This window comes from Batrachochytrium dendrobatidis (genome assembly GCF_000203795.2).
Source record: "Batrachochytrium dendrobatidis JAM81 unplaced genomic scaffold BATDEscaffold_5, whole genome shotgun sequence".
Classification (NCBI taxonomy): Eukaryota; Fungi; Chytridiomycota; class Chytridiomycetes; order Rhizophydiales; genus Batrachochytrium; species Batrachochytrium dendrobatidis.
The window spans coordinates 767,757-786,013 of NW_006281103.1; the positions used below are offsets into that span (position 1 = coordinate 767,757).

An 18,257-nucleotide genomic window follows, 5' to 3' on the forward strand; every position below is an offset into this window, starting at 1 on the left:
AAAGTGGTCGAGTTTACGTAAATTCTTTCCAACAGCAACACTGATCGTGATGATAATTTTTTGATTTATTCTCATGCATTTTATCACCAGCTGTGATGGCGGAGTAAGAACAAAATCAGAAGCCAATTCAAGATAACTGTGGCGCTGAGCTAACTTGCTAGAAATTGTTATTTGACATTCTTGACATTGCCATTGGAATCTTCTACTTGAACTTGTTATCATCATAGATTATATATATTCGTACTATGAGCGCACTACTTTTGTTTGTAAAGCTACTTTTACTATCTATTCTTCCGGTTCTTGTCTTGTCAGGTAACCTACTGTTTCTATTGCATGCATTCAAGATACTTGCTGGTGCTAACCATCCACTGCATTTCTATAGCCACTCCTGCTGCCCAGAGTAAGTATTCAGTTGTTTCTACTAGATTGTTTTATTGCAACTTTAGCAGCCCTGTAATGCACTTGCAAATGATCAAACTACACAAGCACATCACTCACTATTGCTACAATAATAGCATTTTCATTTCTAGTTACAGCAGTCAACTTTCCTCCTCTGGGTCCTGTTTCTGTACAAACTCCATCCATCACCTTAAGCTGGACTACTGATACCTGTGCTGGTGCTATTGATTCTACCGGAAAGTCTGTTGTTGGTGGCTCCCTTTCTCCGATTCAGGGCTCATGTAGAGATTCAAAGGGCCAGCCTGTTAATATCAATTTGGGTGGAGTCTTTCCTACTGGTCTGCAGACTCTCACCCTTCGCAGAGGCTTAGGCTCCAACTCCACCTCTACTGATCTGCTTCCTACCGTTGTTAATTCTGCTGTAAGTCTTGCATTGAAGCTTGTCAATCAACTTGCTCTAACCCATGATCATAACATTAGGCTTTGGCTGGCAATGCTCGACAAGTCACCATCACCAATCTTTCTAGATTTCCTTCCGACTATTATGCTCTATCGCTATCTGCGATCGATGCCAACGGAAACTTGGTTCGTGGACAGTCTCAATTCTTTTCTATCCAAAACACCAATCCTTTACCTACCATGGGTATGTAACAAGGTTTATTTACTAAAGTCTGGGTTTATGTTCAAACCACTGACTATTTTTATAATAGCACAAATGCAGCTATGGAGTCCTCTTGATGGATCATATTGGCTAGCGAATGCAGATTACAGGGTCCGCTGGGAAATGTTACAAACCAACCTGGTCCCAGACTTTTTCCATCTGGATCTACTCACATCTGATGGACTTTTGGCTGCACGATTGATGGAATCCATGCCTCCAAACACTGGCGATAAATTGCTTGGAGCTGGTCGCCCTTTAAACTTTACAGTCTGGAGCATTGACAAGGCGCTAAGAAACAAACGGTTTAAACTGCGAGTGACTGGCGTGTTTGTAGTGAATGGTGTTGTGCAAAACATCACTTCTGCCAATCCAATGGTCGAGTCGGGAGTGTTTTTTGTAGGTCCTGCCAAACCCACCGTGTCTGGTGCATGTTCTCGGACTGGAGATTTGAGATGGTCGCTAGCTACATTGTTGTTGATATCATCTATGCTGGTTTTTTACATTTGAGCTTATTGGCATTGCCATCTGTGGCTCTTTTCACAACAAATATATACATATGGTTATATAAAGCAGATTACAAAGGACATGCACAGCTTTAGGGGTTTGGCTGGTTTCTATTTCAACCATAAACATTGCTCATTCACTGCTTTTTGTTGAATACATTGGGCCATGAATTGTTGAGTATGACATGCATCATGTATACTAAAAATGCACTACTTTGAAGATCAATTGAAATGGTTTGATAACAGTATTGCTGATGAATTAGAACATATCCAGCAATAAAATAACTCTTGGATCAAAACTCCAATTTCGACTAAAAGACAAGTTTATATGCCATTCAATTTGCTTGATAAATGCAAATTAAATGGCAAAATCATAATCAAATTTGATATTCAAGTTCAACTTGGTTGTTGGTTTTAGATATTGCATTTATTGTGAATTGGACACATTAATGTTCGCAACTAGTTCCAATTCGAGTAAAACTCATCAGTCTGCTTCATTAGCACCCACTACTTCTAATATCGAATCTTTGTTTAAAACATCAGATGCTGTTTCTGAAGGAGAAAGTGGTTTGCTGCCTGTAAATGAGCGGCTTAATATCTGGTATAGCATAGTTCAAGTTAGATTTACAACTGCAAAACTCTTGATGCTTACTAAATATATTACCGTTTTACACAATATAGTATGGTATCTGATTTTTTTTATCCAAACATGGGTGGAGTTGAAGGCCATATCTATCATCTTTCTCAACGTTTAATTCGTCGTGGCCATCGAGTGATTATTCTCACTCACGCCTACTCTGACCGAGTTGGTATCAGATATCTTTCTTCTGGTGCAAAAGTCTATTATGTTCCTCTTTGGCTAGTTGTCGATCAAGTTTCTCTGCCAACCATCTACTCTTCTCTGCCCTTGTTTCGTTATATTGCCATTCGCGAGGCAATTGATATTGTACATGGTCATCAGGCATTCTCTGCCATGTGTCATGAAGCTATTCTACATGCTAGAACTATGGGACTACGTGCAGTATTTACTGATCACTCGTTGTTTGGGTTCGAGGATACAAGCAGTATCCTTACCAACAAACTGCTCAAATTTACTCTATCTGACATTGATCATGTCGTATGTGTATCTCATACAAGGTAGCTATTTGTGCATGCATAATGTCCTTGTTTTGTGATGCGTATACTACATCTAACTTATTTTGGAGGTAGTAAAGAAAACACAGTTTTGAGAGCATCACTTAATCCAATCAATGTTTCTGTAATTCCAAATGCTGTCGTGTGTGCCGAATTTACTCCTGATCCCACCAAACGAGATAAATCAAAAAGTAGCTTATTTTTACTTGTCGTTGGTAGTCTGGTTTCATTCTCTTTTAGTGTATTTCACTAACTTTAGCATTCAACACTATACTTGTATATCAGTAACAATTATTGTAGCCAGCAGACTTGTGTACAGAAAGGGTGTTGATTTACTCGTGTCAGTTATCCCAGTGATATGTGCCGAGTTTCCTCATGTTCAGTTTCTTATTGGTGGTGATGGACCAAAGCGCATAGAGCTGGAACAGATGCGTGAAAAATACGAGTTACAGGACCGTGTTCAAATGTTAGGGGCGATCAACCATTGTGACATTCGTAATGTAAATGTTTCCGTGATTTTAATGTGATTAGTTGTGTAGATACGAATATGCTGACATGCCATACTTTTGGTGCCTAGTTTTTGGTACAGGGCCATATTTTTTTAAATACATCTCTGACTGAAGCTTTTTGTATTGCTATTGTCGAAGCCGCTTCGTGTGGGTAGGTCTATCAATGATGACTTTTATTGGTATATGTTGGGTTCTATTGTCTGATTGACACTATATATCATATTGAATAGGTTATTAGTTGTAAGTACAAAGGTTGGTGGCGTACCAGAGGTTTTGCCTGATGACATGATCATATTTTCAAGTCCAAACGAAAACGGCAAGTAGCACTGATGGTACCAAGCCTCGGTATTTTTTAGGGTTTACACAGTAGTACTGATTTTATATTGGGTATCTAGAACTTGTGCAAAGAGTCCGTGAAGCTATTGACTATATTAAGCTTGATCGGATCGACCCGTTTGAACTCCATTGTCGAGTATCTCAAATGTATAATTGGAGCAATGTTGCAGGTCGAACTGAAGAGGTAGATTTGCTTATTGTTTAATTTAGTTTGAATCTTTCAAGATTGCATTAATTTTTACTTTACGAATAGGTGTATAAAAATGTTATGGAAGGCAACTCCATATCGCTGGCAGAACGTTTGCAAAGGTTGGCAAAATAGTGTTTATTTTTTCAAAACATAGCAAATGTATCAACTATTAGGCTGTTATTTACCTGCTTTAATGATTGATTAGATACAACGAATGTGGTTTGTTTGCAGGAAAATTATCTGCTATGATCGTAGCAGTCAATTATCTGCTCTGGCTGCTTTTAGAATGGCTCGTGCCAAGGGAGACGATTGACCTGGCGCCATTGTTTAATCAGGAACTATTTCACGAGGTAGTGTCTAGATTGTTTACCACTGTGATGCATATGAATTCAAAATACTTTGAATCGATGGTTTGAATGCAGTAGCATTTGTATCTCCCCCAACACTGCATAAAAATAGTATTGTGTTTCTTGATTGCCAATACACGACAATCACACTATAAATGGTATTTATATTAATCAGCGCTTCAATGCCATTCCCACACTAGGAAGTTCATTCCATCAAGCGTACTCGCTGCTAGCTCATTTCGCCACATCAAGACTTTGATCAACAAATAATTTCAACCGCTCCACCTCATCCTGAATTCGTTTCGTAATGCGTATCCGCTGCTCCTCATTTGTGATGGATTTTTCGAAAGAATAGCTGCGAAAATCAATCGGTTTACCAAACGCAAGGACAATCTTTTTCATTGGATTTGGGTAGTGCTGTGAAAGAGGAACCATGTGTTGCATGCCAGTGTGATAAAAGGGGAGAACCAATGGTGGAGTTTTGGAATCCATAACCAAACGGGCGATTCCCCATTTGAATCTGAGCATTGTTTCGGCTTGGTTGACTCGGCCTGACAGAGTTGTATAAAGATAGATGGATTGACATGTCCAATAATACATATACGTGGAATATTTCAATGATGTAAACAGGAGTTAGTTTACAGATCTAATTCAACCTTTGGCTTCAAAGAATACTCAAAATGATCCATTTTTGAAATATTTCAACCTTCAGGAAATATATGCACCCAGCGATTATTGTCAAGCAGGTTTACCGCTTGGTTCATGGCAGGTTGATAAATCCCATCGCCACGAATAATTGGCAGCACTTGTCCCACGGTAAAAAACCAAGACGTAAATGCATTTGTAAAACAGATTTCTTTGGCTCCGAGCGACCATCTCATATTTTTTGCATCAAGAAGAGTAGACCATGGCAATAAACCTACAAACCGTGAGTAAGGTTGGATCTAGTCTATATTTGAGAAATTTAAAGATTTGGATTCAAGTCCATTCCTTGATGCAATAGCTTACCGAATAATATTGGATCATCAAGCGTTGCACTATGATTGCAAGCTGAAATCAATGGTTGATGTTTTCGTGCTAATGAAAGCTCTAAATAGTGCTGATTGTAAACATACAATGCAGTACAATACTTTAACCACATCTTATTGACTGCTCCTCCTAAGCCTAAATCAAAACCCAATAACGCATCTCTTAGTTTTTTTCAAATCTCATGAGCATAGAGTCGAGTTTATGAATAACAAAGTAGTGTGTTGTTTAAAGTAGATTATCTTGATGTTTGGTAGCAATAATGGGCATGATTCGAGGTGAAGCATACCCAAAAGTACGCGAGTTGAAATAGAAGGCGATACTAATTGATGCCGATGAAATGGCTGCAGCATTCTCATCTTGGCAAAGCAGTATGATGTGGTTATTTACCAACAAGGAAAACAAAAAACTGGCTGTAAACATTCAATGTTTCAAGTCAGGGTCGATATTTCCAAAAGTAAATTTAACTGTCACATGAAAACACGTGATTAAAGCTGTATATGCTCTTGATGGGGTATTTACAATCTCAATGAACTGGTATTACCATGAAAATCCAAAATAATATTCAAATGGTTTTGTTTAGTTTCAATTAATAAAATAAAAATGCTGGCATAGTTTTGTATTATATTACAATCGGACTCCCGTAATATGGAGCGTTTGAACTGAGATCATATCCTCTTTTGACATGGTCATACATTGTAGGATCACCCAATTCATTCATTTCAATCCAGATACTGTCTTGTACTGCTTTTAAGTCTGTACAAACCTATGTATTTCAAAATTAAAGATACGTTCGCGATCTAATTCAAGAAAAAGATGTTTTCATTCCAATCACTCAATACTCGGTTTAAATAAAGAGTCGGAGATTGAACAGGTGTGGAATGCATTGAAACAGAAATGTGGACACTTGTTCAATCGTATAAATGACAAGAACAGTGAATGTAGGGAGATTAAAGGACAATGTCCAATGAACCTAGTAGAGATTAGCACCAATCACGTCATGAGATTAGCTGCTTATTATATATTTTGGCACCCTTATTTAATGATCCATTTTACATGAATACAACCGTAACATCTATAATATTGATTGCTGCCAATATTGTACACTTGGCAATATATAGTACACCTTTTTTATCTACCGCTTGTCTAAAATGTCGCTGCTTTCAGCCAAAATCGATTTGAATGTCACTCCAACGCAAAATGCGATCAGTGGTGCCATATCAGGTGTTATGGCTCGTTTTGCTACTGCTCCATTAGATGTAATCAAAATCAGGTCAGACTGTTCTCTTGACCATTCATTGCAGTTTGATGTCTTGAAACTTTTATTTGCTGCCGACAATCTTGTTGAATAAGAAAAATATCGTTTGTTGCATTGCCATTTAGCCGAATGGCATTACATTGATACAAATTCTTTAATCTATAAACTTTCAATTCTACAATCATACTAATGAATATTTACTGTATGTAGATTACAGGTAATTGTTATCATTTTCAAAATACTGAATACATCATTGATACTTATGGATGGAATGACTTGTATTTGCTATTGGTACGCTATATAGCTGCAAACTACCACAACCAAAGTTTTTGAAAAAGGTCATTCTAATTATCACAAGCCCAAATATCAAAGTATTTTTCAAGCGGGCCGACTGATTATCAAAGAAGAAGGAATTCTTGTAAGTATATTTACAGGTTTACACTTCATGTTACAAATTCTAGCATGTTATTTGAATTCTATCATATTTGCAGTCGTATTCACGTAAAATGGAACACTTGCATTGATTGCCACTATTTTGGTTTGTAGTGCACAATGGTTGAATGTGTGTTGCTTTTCTACTACATGTCGAGTGCTTCATTGGCATTATCCGTTCTTGTTCAAATACAACAATCATTATGCAATACAATCCAATTATAGTATTGAGCGTGTTCTTTCTCCACTTTTGTCACAACCATGCATTGCGCAATCACTTGATTGATGCATTGCAATCCAGATGTTGGGTTGTACTGGACTGGTGTTGTCAATCAAACTCGTGTATTTTAAAATCACAGGCACGTTTACAATCTAGTTCACGAAACTAATGATTGAATGTGCAGAAATACAACAGTTGTTTTGATGGCAATCATCAGGATAAATGCCAGTCAAGTAAAGGGTTGAAAGAGCATAATACTGTCAAGTAAATTTAGTAGATTGGCTGTTTATGTATTGACACTTTTATTTAGTATTCCATTTTACGTGGATACATTTGTAAAAGCAAGTTATTCTGACCAACACTTTATATTTTAAAACTGGTATAGGGGTTGTGGAAAGGAAATCTGTCTGCGTTATATTTGTACTTGGCATATGGTGCAGTTCAATTTGCTATTTTTCATGAGATTTTGAATAATAGCAAAAAACAAGTTGAGTACTTGGGTTTAAACATTTTATTTGCTTACAGTTTGATTGTAGTAGTGCATTTTTGAAAGTTTCAGCTTTGTGTATTCACAAATCTGTCTGCCTTATAGGATTCATTTTTAGCAACTCATATACCGCAACAAGCACATACGTTTATTGCAGGTGCAATTTCAGGATGTGTATCGACAGTATCTACATATCCGCTAGATCTCTTGCGAACACGATTTGCTGTTCAAAGAAACAATTTTTATCCAAGTCTGACCAAGGCGATTAAAAATATTTTTGTCAAGGAAGGAATCAGTGGATTTTATCGGGGTATGCTACCTACTCTTGTTCAAATTATTCCTCAAATGGGATTAATATTTGAATCACACCGGATTTTTGTCAAGCTGTTTAAGCATCTTGAAGTAAGTGACAAGTGCGTGTTTTAAAGTAGATTTAAAACTGATGTCATTCATTATTTACCTAGACAAAAGCGCCTACAGTTTATAAATGGACAAGTGGATACTCTGAGATATTTTGTGGTGCCATGGCAGGAGTAGTCACCAAAGTAGTGGTCATGCCTTTTGATGTGATCCGGTACACGATTCGTTGATTATTATCTTATTGACAAGATCTTGTATTGTCATTGCTCACTTTTTAGTAAATCAATGTAATTTATAGGAAACGATACCAAGTGCAAGGACCGATGCGGAATGCGATCGTGGTTGACAATGTGCCTCGGTATCATCGTGGAATCGTACATACAGCATGCCAGATAGTCAAGCATGAAGGTGTTTTGGCACTATATAAAGGCATTGTGCCATGCCTAGCCAAGGCAGCACCAGGATCAGCGGTGACATTCTTTGTAGTGAATGAATGTAGATTGGCATTCAGTCAGTACAACGAGATGCAGCAATCTAAATCATAGATGAACCATGTTTTTGATGTTGAATGCCAAATACAATATATAAAAATCATACATTTAATTGGCAATAGTCATGATTATCAGCGTGGATTGACCGAGTCAAGGGAAATGAAACCACGCCGAGAATCCATGCAAAACTACTATAAAGATCTTAACCCATCAACCAACTATTGCTGTCAGAGTAGAGCCAGCCATGTCTTGGTTCAACTCTGTCGATGCCAATAAGCTGGCTGGCAGCATTGGTTCATTCGCTTCTAAAATACAGAACATTGCTGAAACTGCTTTAATGGAAGATGCTGGTCTTGGCCAGCAACATGAACTGCCAGATGCCCATCAGCTAGATGAACCAGCAAGCACTTCTCGCTGCAGTTCTTCTGTCGATCAAGGTTTGTTTTCTGTTTTATCAAAGGCTTTGGTCACTTGCAGTCTTGGCAACTGGACTTGTTGATATTCCATTCATTACAGGTTTTGATTCGACATTGTGGATTCTATTATACTGACCGTTTATTCAACTCTAATAGTTTCACTTGTACCATCGCTTACTCAAGACAGAAATATATCCGACACCAATGCATTGACTTTATTGGAAACTCATAATGAACAACTTGAACAAGAAGTAGGGTGTAACTGCAGTTTGAATTGACAGCCATATTCACGTAAAATGGAACTCTGATCTTGCAGTAACTCTTCTACTTTGGAACAGTTGAATATTCGCTGCACTTTCCTACTACATATTGACTACTTCAATTCACACTCAATTCTTTGAAACACAACAATCAACCCATTTCCCTTTTTTTGGTACTCGCACATTGTACATTCACTTGATTCAGATATTGAGTTTGATTATCTTGATATTGTCCATCAAACTCCTATGTCCTGAGATCTCTGCTTACTTGAATTAGAGTACAAACGTGCCAGTGATTGCACGTTTTGGGAATGCACCTGTTGTTTTGATGCCAATCATCAAAAGAGTTTAAAGAACACAATGTTGTTTAGGAAATGTGATGCAAACTGCTTGTTTAGTGTTTCATTTTACATGAATCGGCTGTAAATTCGCCATATGTATCAGTTGGCATGAGTATTAATTTATTTTTGTAAATATCCAGATCCAACAACTACAGGCCATGTTCAAGAAAGAGGTATCAGAACGAGACGAACGTATATCCTTGCTTTCTCAAAAACTCAGTCAGTCCCAGTCAGGAGATTCTTCCCCCACCACCACTAAGGCCTCTGAGGAATCTAATGCACGCATTCAGCTTTTACAAGAAAAACTTGTAAAAGCTGTTGCATACATTAAACGTCTCAATGAAGAAAATGGCAGTTTGACTGCTGCAGTTGCTCAGTTGAAACAAACTCAAACTGATCCTAATCTAGCCAACACACAGCAGATTGAAAGTCAGCAATCTCACTCATTAGAAACGTCTGCTGAATTTGTCAAACTTGAATCTGAATTGGAACAATTGCGTGACCAATTGAAGCAGCGCGAACTAGAACTATCACAAACGCAATCAGAGTGTGATCGACTACGTACTGAACAGGAAGAGATTCAAAAACATGCTACCATACTACAGAATGAACACTCTTTGATCTTGGAAACTGTACAACAACAATCAAAGCAAGATAAAGTAAAGTTGGATGAGCTGCACGCCAGTTTAGCAACATCGCTTACTCAAAACGAACAACTTCAAACACAAATTACTACGCTTTCAGATGAAAAAAATGCCAGTATTGTAGAGAAAAATGAAGCACATACTGCTATTGTCACGGAATTGACTGAGCGATTGAAGGTTTCTGCTGATCATGAGTCTGCTTTGACTATGCGAATTAATGAGCTTGAAACTCAAAACACTCGTTTTGTTGAATCGGCCGACAAGATTAAGCAGCAAATTCAAGCCGAATACCAGCAAAAGATTCTAACTATGCAACAAGAATTGGATAAACTACACATGGACATGGATCAGCACACTTGCTTTACACACGAAAACACTCACAAAACTGACTCGTATCATCCATCCACCGCTGATTCTCATGCTCCTTTAATTGCTGCAGGCTCAAATCAAACAGATGTAAATTTCATAAAGACCAAACTGTCCGAAACAATTAAACTTCACGAAAGGCAGACACAGCAATGGGAAGAAGAGTTGGCCGATCTCAGCGCTGATCTGAATGCAGCTCAATCAACTTGCGCGTCTTTAGAAAAAGAGCTTGCTGATGCTAATGCTAAACTTGGTCAAACTAAACTATCAAAAAATTCACCAAGCGACTTGTCAGACGAAACTCACGCAAGTATTTCATCTCCTGTTTTGGCCACTGCTCACACTGATGCAACAAAGGCTGATTATGTAGATGAATGGAACGACGATAATGCTTGGGAAGAATCAGCGGTGACTTCAACACATGACATTGATCCCAGCAATAAGATATCAACTGCCATGCAGCATACTGACCACGGCATTGATTCAAGCAAAAATCACACTTCCACATATCAAAACAACCTTGATGCTTTACAGCTTGAATTACAAACTACAATTGAGACTCGTGATCGATTGCAAACTATGGTGGATGAGTATCAATCCTCTAAAGTCTTACCAGACTTGCTCAACAAGGAGCAGCTGGATACGCTACGCGTTGAACGTGATCAACTGGCTGAACAACTGGAGGTAGTAAATGCACGTTGTGCTGTGCTAGAGCGTGGGATGTTGGTTTGTCAAGACAAGTTTTCTACGGAAACAGAATCACTGAAGCGGGCTCATGAGCAGGATTTGAGCGAAAGCCATCAATGTCAATTTGAATTGGAGCAAAAAGTTTCTGATTTGCAGTCCCAGCTTAATATTGTTTGTGAAAAACTTGATACAGCAACTATTCAAATTGAAAAAATGAACCAGCAGCGAGACCAGCAAGATTTAGAACAGGACAAAATGACTGAGTTGCAAAGTATGAAGAGTATGCATTCCAATGAAGTAGATCAACTTAAATCACAAATATCTGATCTGCACATTCAACTGGAATCACTTGCCAAATCTTCCAAATTGCGTGAAGACGAAATCTCTGGGAAATTGGCCACTGTAAAGGTAATGGCAGCGGAAAAAATCAAGCGGCTATTGGCTGATAATCAGCGTATTTTGTCCATGGCATCTGCATCATCCAATGGCGATAGTTCCAATTCTAATACAACCACGCTGTCCTCGACTACAAATGATGCGACGGCTTTGGCAACTCTTCAGCGTGACTATACCGAGTCGCAAGCACAAGTTCAAGCACATTTAACTGAACTTACATCCATCAAAAATCAATTTGATTTAGAGAAGCATCGTGTTTCTGAACTTATTGCATCTCTTCGCCACATGGAGGAGTTGGTAGACTCTGATAAAAAGCAAATCGATTCTCTACATGCCACTATTGCTGACCTGCAGAGATCATTGGAAGAAATCAATTTACGACACCAAACTCAGACAGAAACTACAGCCGCGGCTGCAGCTACTCGTGAGTCGCAGCTCCGTATAAGTTTGGATGAAGCACTTTTTGAACTATCAAGTCAAGCTGCTAGTCTTTCTGTAAATGCCGAGCTGGAAACACAGATTGAAGCATTGCGTGCACAAGTTGCCAGTCTCGAGTCAACAATTCAATCTCAGGATTTGATGACCAAAGAACTGGAAAGTCAAAAGTTGGCTTTGGTTACCGAGTTAGAGTCAGCACTTGAACAAGCACATGCTCTTCATCAAGAAGAAATGCTTAATCTTGCCGAATCTCATCGCGCACAACTTGATTCTCAACAGCAGCAACTACTTGTCGAGCAAGAGAAGAACGATACAGTTTCGTCCATGACATCTATAATATCAGAACTACAAGCATCTATTGTTACTAAAGATAACGAATTACACGAGCAGGTCACACACATTGCTTTGTTGACGGAGCAGTTGCATTTGCTTCAGTCTCAGACAGAAAGTATTCGACATGAATACGAAGAGTTGAAGGCGACTCAGTCTATTCCGGTTGAAACAGTTGATTTATCTTGGGTGGATGAAATCATACGTGTGCTGCAGACATTAGCTGCGCTTCAAATTGAACATGACAAGACGTTGAACTGTCGTATTGCTTTGACTGATGCTGGTGTTCCATTGCATCTTGTCGAGTCTGTTGTTCTATTGCAACAGTATATTGCTGAGCTGCATCATGTTATTTCCTTTAAAAATCAAGCTATTGAAGATCATGAAAGGCAATCTAAGCAGGATCATTCAGGTATTGATTTTTATTTACATTATTTCAAATCTGTGTTGGATATATAGCAATACACTTGCCACTCTATTTTATGTATGTTGCATTAATAATTGGTTTGTCTATAGAATTACAACAATCTATCATCAAGTACAAAAGTCAAGCAGATGAACTATCTCGCCAAATAGAACCTGTGCAAGCAATGCTTGTTCAGCAGCAAACTCTTACTCAGGAACTTTCGGATGAAAACCAGCAGCTACTCGGCGAGCGCACTCTTCTTATGGATAAATTAACAAGTATGAAAAATACTATTGGGCTTAAATTACAGACAGAAATGGCAGAAAACAGCAGATTACGAGACGAGCTTGCACTTGCAAAGGAACAGTCTGTGGCCTTGCAAATAGAGTTGACGAATATAACTGAATCTGTGCATGCAACAGAAACCGATTCAGCTGTTTTTTCACAAGACACGATCCGATTGCAATCTGAACTGGCTGATGCTCAACACAGCGTGGATAGTTTACAAGCCGAACTGGATCGACTAAGACAATTTCTTGTCGAATTGGAGGATTCGCAGACTCAGGAGGCTTTGGCGATGCAATCCACCAATCACGAATACAAATTGCAGATAGAGTCACTTGAAAAGGAGCGTGAATATTGGTCTCAGACTGCAGATGAATCATTATCTGCAAGACACCAGGCGGAATTGATATCATCTAGCGCAAAGGAAGAACTGGCGCTCATGATGCAGCAAGTGGAGACTCTCAAAAGCAAAGTAGAACAGGAGCAGCTATCACAAGCTAATTTACAACGGGTTTTGGAGCAGTTTGAAGCATCCAAGGATAATGAAATAGCTATGGCTGTTGATGCAGTAAATCGTAAACTTGTAGACATGACGACGTCGTTGGAGTTATTCAAAGAGCGTGCAAATACAGCAGAAACGCAGCTTGCTGAGATACGTGGTCGCATTGATACTGGCGCAAATGTAGAGCAAGATTTGCAAGAAAAGAATGCGCTGGTGGGAAAGCTGCGACGAGATTTAGTTCAAGTTCAAACTCATTTGGCAGAAGCTATGCGGCGAATACGTAGTGGAAATGCTGAAGAGAGTGTGGATCGGTAAGTGAACTTTAAATGGTATTGATTGTATGATATCAAACTTGATTACTCACTAATTGATTGCAACGATTTGCGCTTTTACACCAATTTATACAACAGCAAACTGGTTGCAAACTTACTCGTCAGTTTTTTGTCAGCACCACGAGGTGACAGCAAGCGATTTGAGATTTTGGAGCTCATCTCCAATATATTACGCTTTAGCAATGATGAGAAATTCAAAGTTGGATTAGTACGAACTTATGCTGGAGCTACTGATTCAATTAGTAGTGTTCGTGGTGATTCTAGTAGTAGCACAACTGAATCATTTATGGATATGTGGATTGGATTTTTGGTGAACGAGTCAAACACAAAACAGCGGCCCAGTGATGTATCCAATTCACAAGAAACAGACATATCTCCACTGGTAAGATCAGCATTATCACCAAGAGTTTCTATTTCAACTGATCACGAACGACAAGGATCTGGATTTGGTAACTCGTCTACATCGGTGGTCAACCCCACATCGCCACTTACACCCACTGGAGGAATGCATTCAAGTGCATCTGGTGCTTCATCGGGATCAGTACTTCCTCCACCTGCCCCGCAATCCATGTTTTCTAGTATATTTGGTAGTAGGAAATAAAACTTTTATTTTTATTTATTCGAGTATTGATTACCATGTTTGACTCTTGGGTTGCTTGGTCCAAATTCACTACCGAGCTTTTTGAAAATCGCATTGTGGGTTAGCGTATATTTGGTCAAAGTAGATTGAACGAGTTTACATGTGGCAGAATCGTTTCAATATTTTAAAGCGACTACCAGGTTGTAATAGTAAAATACTGGCACTATAATCATTTTTAAACACCTTATACAAGATATTTGACATGCATTTTTGTAGAGTAGCAGATATGACTAGGTGTGTAGCAAATAGATCTCAATGTGGATTGCAGACATTCTTTTGACAGCAATCAGACTTGTGCAACAACCCATTCATGTAAAAATACATATTATGTTTAAACTGCCACTGCTTGATCCAAGTACATCTGCTTATGTTGAGTAATTAATACGTTTATTACATCCCATCAGTTGGCAGCACATGATTTAGACACCATTTGTTTACTATCCAGGGATTCACTGCGACGTTTCAATTTGCAGTGTCAATGACCGAGTTATGTTTCTTTTTTACAGCTGTGAATGAGTTTTTTAATCCAATTGATATATTGAATCTGGTTGGCTGAACTCTACCCTTTTTGCGGGCAGATGTCTACCAGAGTATGACGATCGTATTCTAAAGTACGCGTCTTTTTTACAGATCTTGTTTCTTTCTCATGTTGGTAAAATTCAACACCCTTTTTTCTTGCATAAGTGGGGTGATGTGCAAATACCTTTGAGTGAACCGGCTCAAATGACCAACTCACTGAAAGTTGTAATCAACCATGTTGGATGTTTGTTGAGGAAAGACGAGGACATGTATTTTTACAAAAGTCTGTTCAAAGTCATCATATTTTGTATATAGTCGGTTTTAAACAAGTTTTTATTGCAGTAGATCTTGGCTGCAACAAATGGTTTGAAGCGGAAGACCAATGTCAACAATTGTGCAAAATAAAGTTAAATTGTGGCTGATTGTTAGGTTTTTATTTAGATGAGAATGATGGCAGAGTCGAACCCTAATAGCAACCCACAAGTTACGCCTGATACGGAGGCTTTATGAATGGTATAAATAGATGTTGGCTCTGTCTCTAATCCTATTTCAACTGTCTTGCCAAGATACCAGACATTTGCAGCATTTCTGATGACCACCTACACTCACGATCACCAATTTCAGAGTAGTTGCAAACTTAAGCCCCTCTGGCGTTTTGCGTCGCTGAGTTTGGCACCTCTGCAAACATTAGAGCCTGCACTATCACTAAGTCCGATCGTTTGTCTTTCGCCAACCATCAGTCTATCTCCACTCAACTCTCTCCACCGATCGCTATACCCATCCCCACCACTTTCTGCACCCATCACTTTTTCCGACTACTCACAACACCTCAAACCTCAACACCACCATTTGAACGAAACCCCTCAAGCCTTTACAAGTGCTGAAGCAGCAGCCACATCTGCAGCACAAAGACGCATGTCGCTGCCTGTTTTGTACTCGCAATATCAGCCACAATATCAGCCTCAACACGCTACTCCTCGTCACGGTATATTCACTCCTACCGACATGCTTGTATATTCGGCTGCTAAAGCACTTGAATCTCACCAAGAAGAATCGCATACTGAAGATGAGGTCCATCAAAAGCCACAAGATGCATTGACTGTTTGCCATGAAGTATCTGCACCTCCTGCACCTCCTGCAACTCAACCCAATATATCATGCAAAGGTAGTCTGCATAAATGAGGTTCAACTTTATTTTACATTACTAACCTTTGTTTAAATCATGATTTAGAATGTGGAAAACAATTTCATCGGACTTGTCACCTTAGATCGCATATGAGGATCCATAACAAAAATCTTGAACGTTTCCATTGTCAGCAATGCTCGCTTTCCTTTCTCCGTCGTCATGATCTAACCAGACATATGTATATTCATTCACCAATTAAGCCTTTTAGCTGTGATCGATGCGGTAAAGCGTTTTGTCGTCGTGATGCGCTTCAACGCCATCTTGCTATGGATCCAGCTATTAGACAATACCGATGCTTGCTGCCCGAAGATAAATTGAAAAAAGCTGCACTTGTTAATATGCCTACTGCTAGTTCTGTTGCATGATTGAAAGGATTTGCTTTACACTCGAATATACATTTTGTACTTGTATGCTAGACTGCTTTGAAAAATTAAAACTTGGCAATTGAACTGCTAGTAATGCTCAATCAAGTGCATTGACAGTATGTATTTACCACCCTATTCACGTAAAATAAAATACTATTTATCTTGCAATGGAGTATGTATTGTGCTTTCCTATTACAAATTGGTATCTTCAATTCAATCAACACAGCGTCCATCATATAGTACCATCAAACTATAGTTTTGAGTTGAGATTATCTCCTCTTTTAACACAGTCATACATTGTAAGATCATCTGATTCATCCATTTCAATCCAAATATTGAACTGTACTGCTTTAAGTGCACAGACTCGTATATTTCGAAATTAGACACGTTTGCGATTAAACTCAAGATGGCTTCCATTCCAGTCACTCAATACTCGGATTGAATGAAAGAAAAGTTTAGGATTGAACAAGTGCCAAGAATGTGATGTGGACATTCATTCAGCTATACAAAACGAGCCGATCGCAAACTTGGTCGAAAAATACTCCAGTAAATTGTTGCCAATCGTTTTATTAAACCGATTGTTGTGCACTTTTCAGTATTTTGCTTACGTGAATACAGCTGCGACATCAGTTCGACTCGACTTTGATTTTGTCCAGCAGTCTGTCTTGAAACCTACAACTATTACTAAGCATTCGACTGACTTATTGTCCAGTTACTCATATGGCTCAGCCAAAACTCTTGATAGTATTTGATCTTAACGGGACATTACTAGAACGACTTAGTTCAAAAGAGGTCAAGGATATTCGGTCCAAGTGTTCGTTCCTGCCTGAAAGTAGCAACTATAAATACCGTTCAAAGTGGTGAGTTTTAAAGTCGGGCATGGTTTGTGTGGTGTAGCTAGTCACTAAGCATACGTTTAATATAGGTGTTTTCTTCGACCACACTTGAATGAACTTATACGGTTTGTGGTCCAACAGCCACATATTACTATAGGTGTATGGACATCAGCTGAAGCTCCTAATGCACAGCGGCTTACAGAATTGACATTTGGTCCTGCTTTCAAGCATGTGTCGTTTGTGATGGACCGATCCTATTGCGACCATGCGCCTACAGGTGTAAAGTCGCATAATTTGCTCAAGGATGTATCCAAAATCTGGAGTGATGAAACTCTTAATCCTAACGGTGTCTGGTCCAACGTAGGTTACCAAACTCAGACACTAATAGGACTGGGTTTAATATGCTAATACTTTTTAAATCTAATCAATATTTTGGTTGCATGTAGAAAAACACAATATTGATTGACGATTCTCCACGAAAATTCAGACATTCCAAACTAAATGCCATAGGGATTCCAACGTTTACCTTTGTTTCAAGGAGTCAACTTTTGGTCGATCCAAATAATGATAATTCACTAATCTTGCTTGTGGAATGGCTCAGGAAGATTCCTTATAGGAACTGTGACAATATTCAAGAGATTATTAAAGCATATCCGATATTTGAAAAGACTAACAATCAGCAGTACATCTCGGCATCATTTACAAATCAGTCAAATCAGTCAAGCCCATCTACACTGATTGATAATCCCACACAAAAAACCTTTAAAAGTCAGCAGAGCATCTCGGCATCATTTACAAATCAGTCAAATCAATCAAATCAATCAAATCAGTCAAACCCATCTACATCGATTGATAATCCCACGCCAAAAACCTCTAAAAAGCATAAAGCTTCTAAGCAGCATACGAATAACAAGACTGGACATGCTGACTTACTACATCAAACTACTGCTAGTAA

General features: G+C 38.7%; 6 protein-coding genes across 6 annotated transcripts; 5 read left to right on the forward strand and 1 right to left on the reverse strand.

Moving 5' to 3' along the window:
• Window positions 1-205: 205 nt before the first annotated feature.
• On the forward strand, window positions 206-1,633 carry BATDEDRAFT_33177 (uncharacterized protein). The gene is made up of 5 exons (XM_006678495.1): window positions 206-312; window positions 383-400; window positions 516-820; window positions 880-1,042; window positions 1,110-1,633. The coding sequence occupies exons 1-5, from the start codon at window positions 246-248 to the stop codon at window positions 1,565-1,567; spliced, it is 1,011 nt and encodes a 336-aa protein (XP_006678558.1). The 5' UTR covers window positions 206-245; the 3' UTR covers window positions 1,568-1,633.
• Window positions 1,634-2,245: 612 nt separating this feature from the next.
• Window positions 2,246-4,148, forward strand: BATDEDRAFT_19446 (phosphatidylinositol N-acetylglucosaminyltransferase SPT14; the record flags this gene model as incomplete). The annotated part of the gene is made up of 8 exons (XM_006678317.1): window positions 2,246-2,700; window positions 2,773-2,888; window positions 2,983-3,197; window positions 3,275-3,357; window positions 3,437-3,522; window positions 3,602-3,726; window positions 3,796-3,851; window positions 3,938-4,148. The coding sequence occupies 8 exons, from the start codon at window positions 2,246-2,248 to the stop codon at window positions 4,146-4,148; spliced, it is 1,347 nt and encodes a 448-aa protein (XP_006678380.1).
• Window positions 4,149-4,313: 165 nt separating this feature from the next.
• On the reverse strand, window positions 4,314-5,660 carry BATDEDRAFT_19447 (lysophosphatidylcholine acyltransferase; the record flags this gene model as incomplete). Its single annotated transcript, XM_006678318.1, has 3 exons — window positions 5,088-5,660; window positions 4,786-4,998; window positions 4,314-4,630 (listed from the first exon to the last, which is right to left on the reverse strand). The coding sequence occupies exons 1-3, from the start codon at window positions 5,218-5,220 to the stop codon at window positions 4,314-4,316; spliced, it is 663 nt and encodes a 220-aa protein (XP_006678381.1). The 5' UTR covers window positions 5,221-5,660.
• A 596-nt stretch (window positions 5,661-6,256) lies between these two features.
• On the forward strand, window positions 6,257-8,407 carry BATDEDRAFT_24503 (thiamine transporter TPC1; the record flags this gene model as incomplete). The annotated part of the gene is made up of 6 exons (XM_006678408.1): window positions 6,257-6,378; window positions 6,574-6,580; window positions 6,668-6,781; window positions 7,608-7,904; window positions 7,967-8,076; window positions 8,161-8,407. 6 exons carry the CDS (start codon window positions 6,257-6,259, stop codon window positions 8,405-8,407), a joined length of 897 nt encoding a protein of 298 aa, XP_006678471.1.
• Window positions 8,408-16,148: 7,741 nt separating this feature from the next.
• Window positions 16,149-16,364, forward strand: BATDEDRAFT_7429 (uncharacterized protein; the record flags this gene model as incomplete). The annotated part of the gene is made up of 1 exon (XM_006678251.1): window positions 16,149-16,364. A coding segment is annotated over one exon (216 nt), but the record flags the coding sequence as incomplete, so codon positions are not given.
• An 822-nt stretch (window positions 16,365-17,186) lies between these two features.
• BATDEDRAFT_88383 (uncharacterized protein) lies at window positions 17,187-17,768 on the forward strand (the record flags this gene model as incomplete). The annotated part of the gene is made up of 3 exons (XM_006678594.1): window positions 17,187-17,326; window positions 17,392-17,666; window positions 17,749-17,768. 3 exons carry the CDS (start codon window positions 17,187-17,189, stop codon window positions 17,766-17,768), a joined length of 435 nt encoding a protein of 144 aa, XP_006678657.1.
• Window positions 17,769-18,257: the final 489 nt, after the last annotated feature.

What these genes read in the sequence shown, in the direction of transcription:
- BATDEDRAFT_33177 (XM_006678495.1), top strand. Translation starts at nt 246, where the DNA reads ATGAGCGCACTACTTTTGTTTGTAAAGCTACTTTTACTATCTATTCTT. An exon ending in CTACCGTTGTTAATTCTGCT is followed by an intron (nt 821 to 879) that starts GTAAGTCTTGCA and finishes TCATAACATTAG; the next exon opens with GCTTTGGCTGGCAATGCTCG. An exon ending in CAATCCTTTACCTACCATGG is followed by an intron (nt 1,043 to 1,109) that starts GTATGTAACAAG and finishes TTTTTATAATAG; the next exon opens with CACAAATGCAGCTATGGAGT.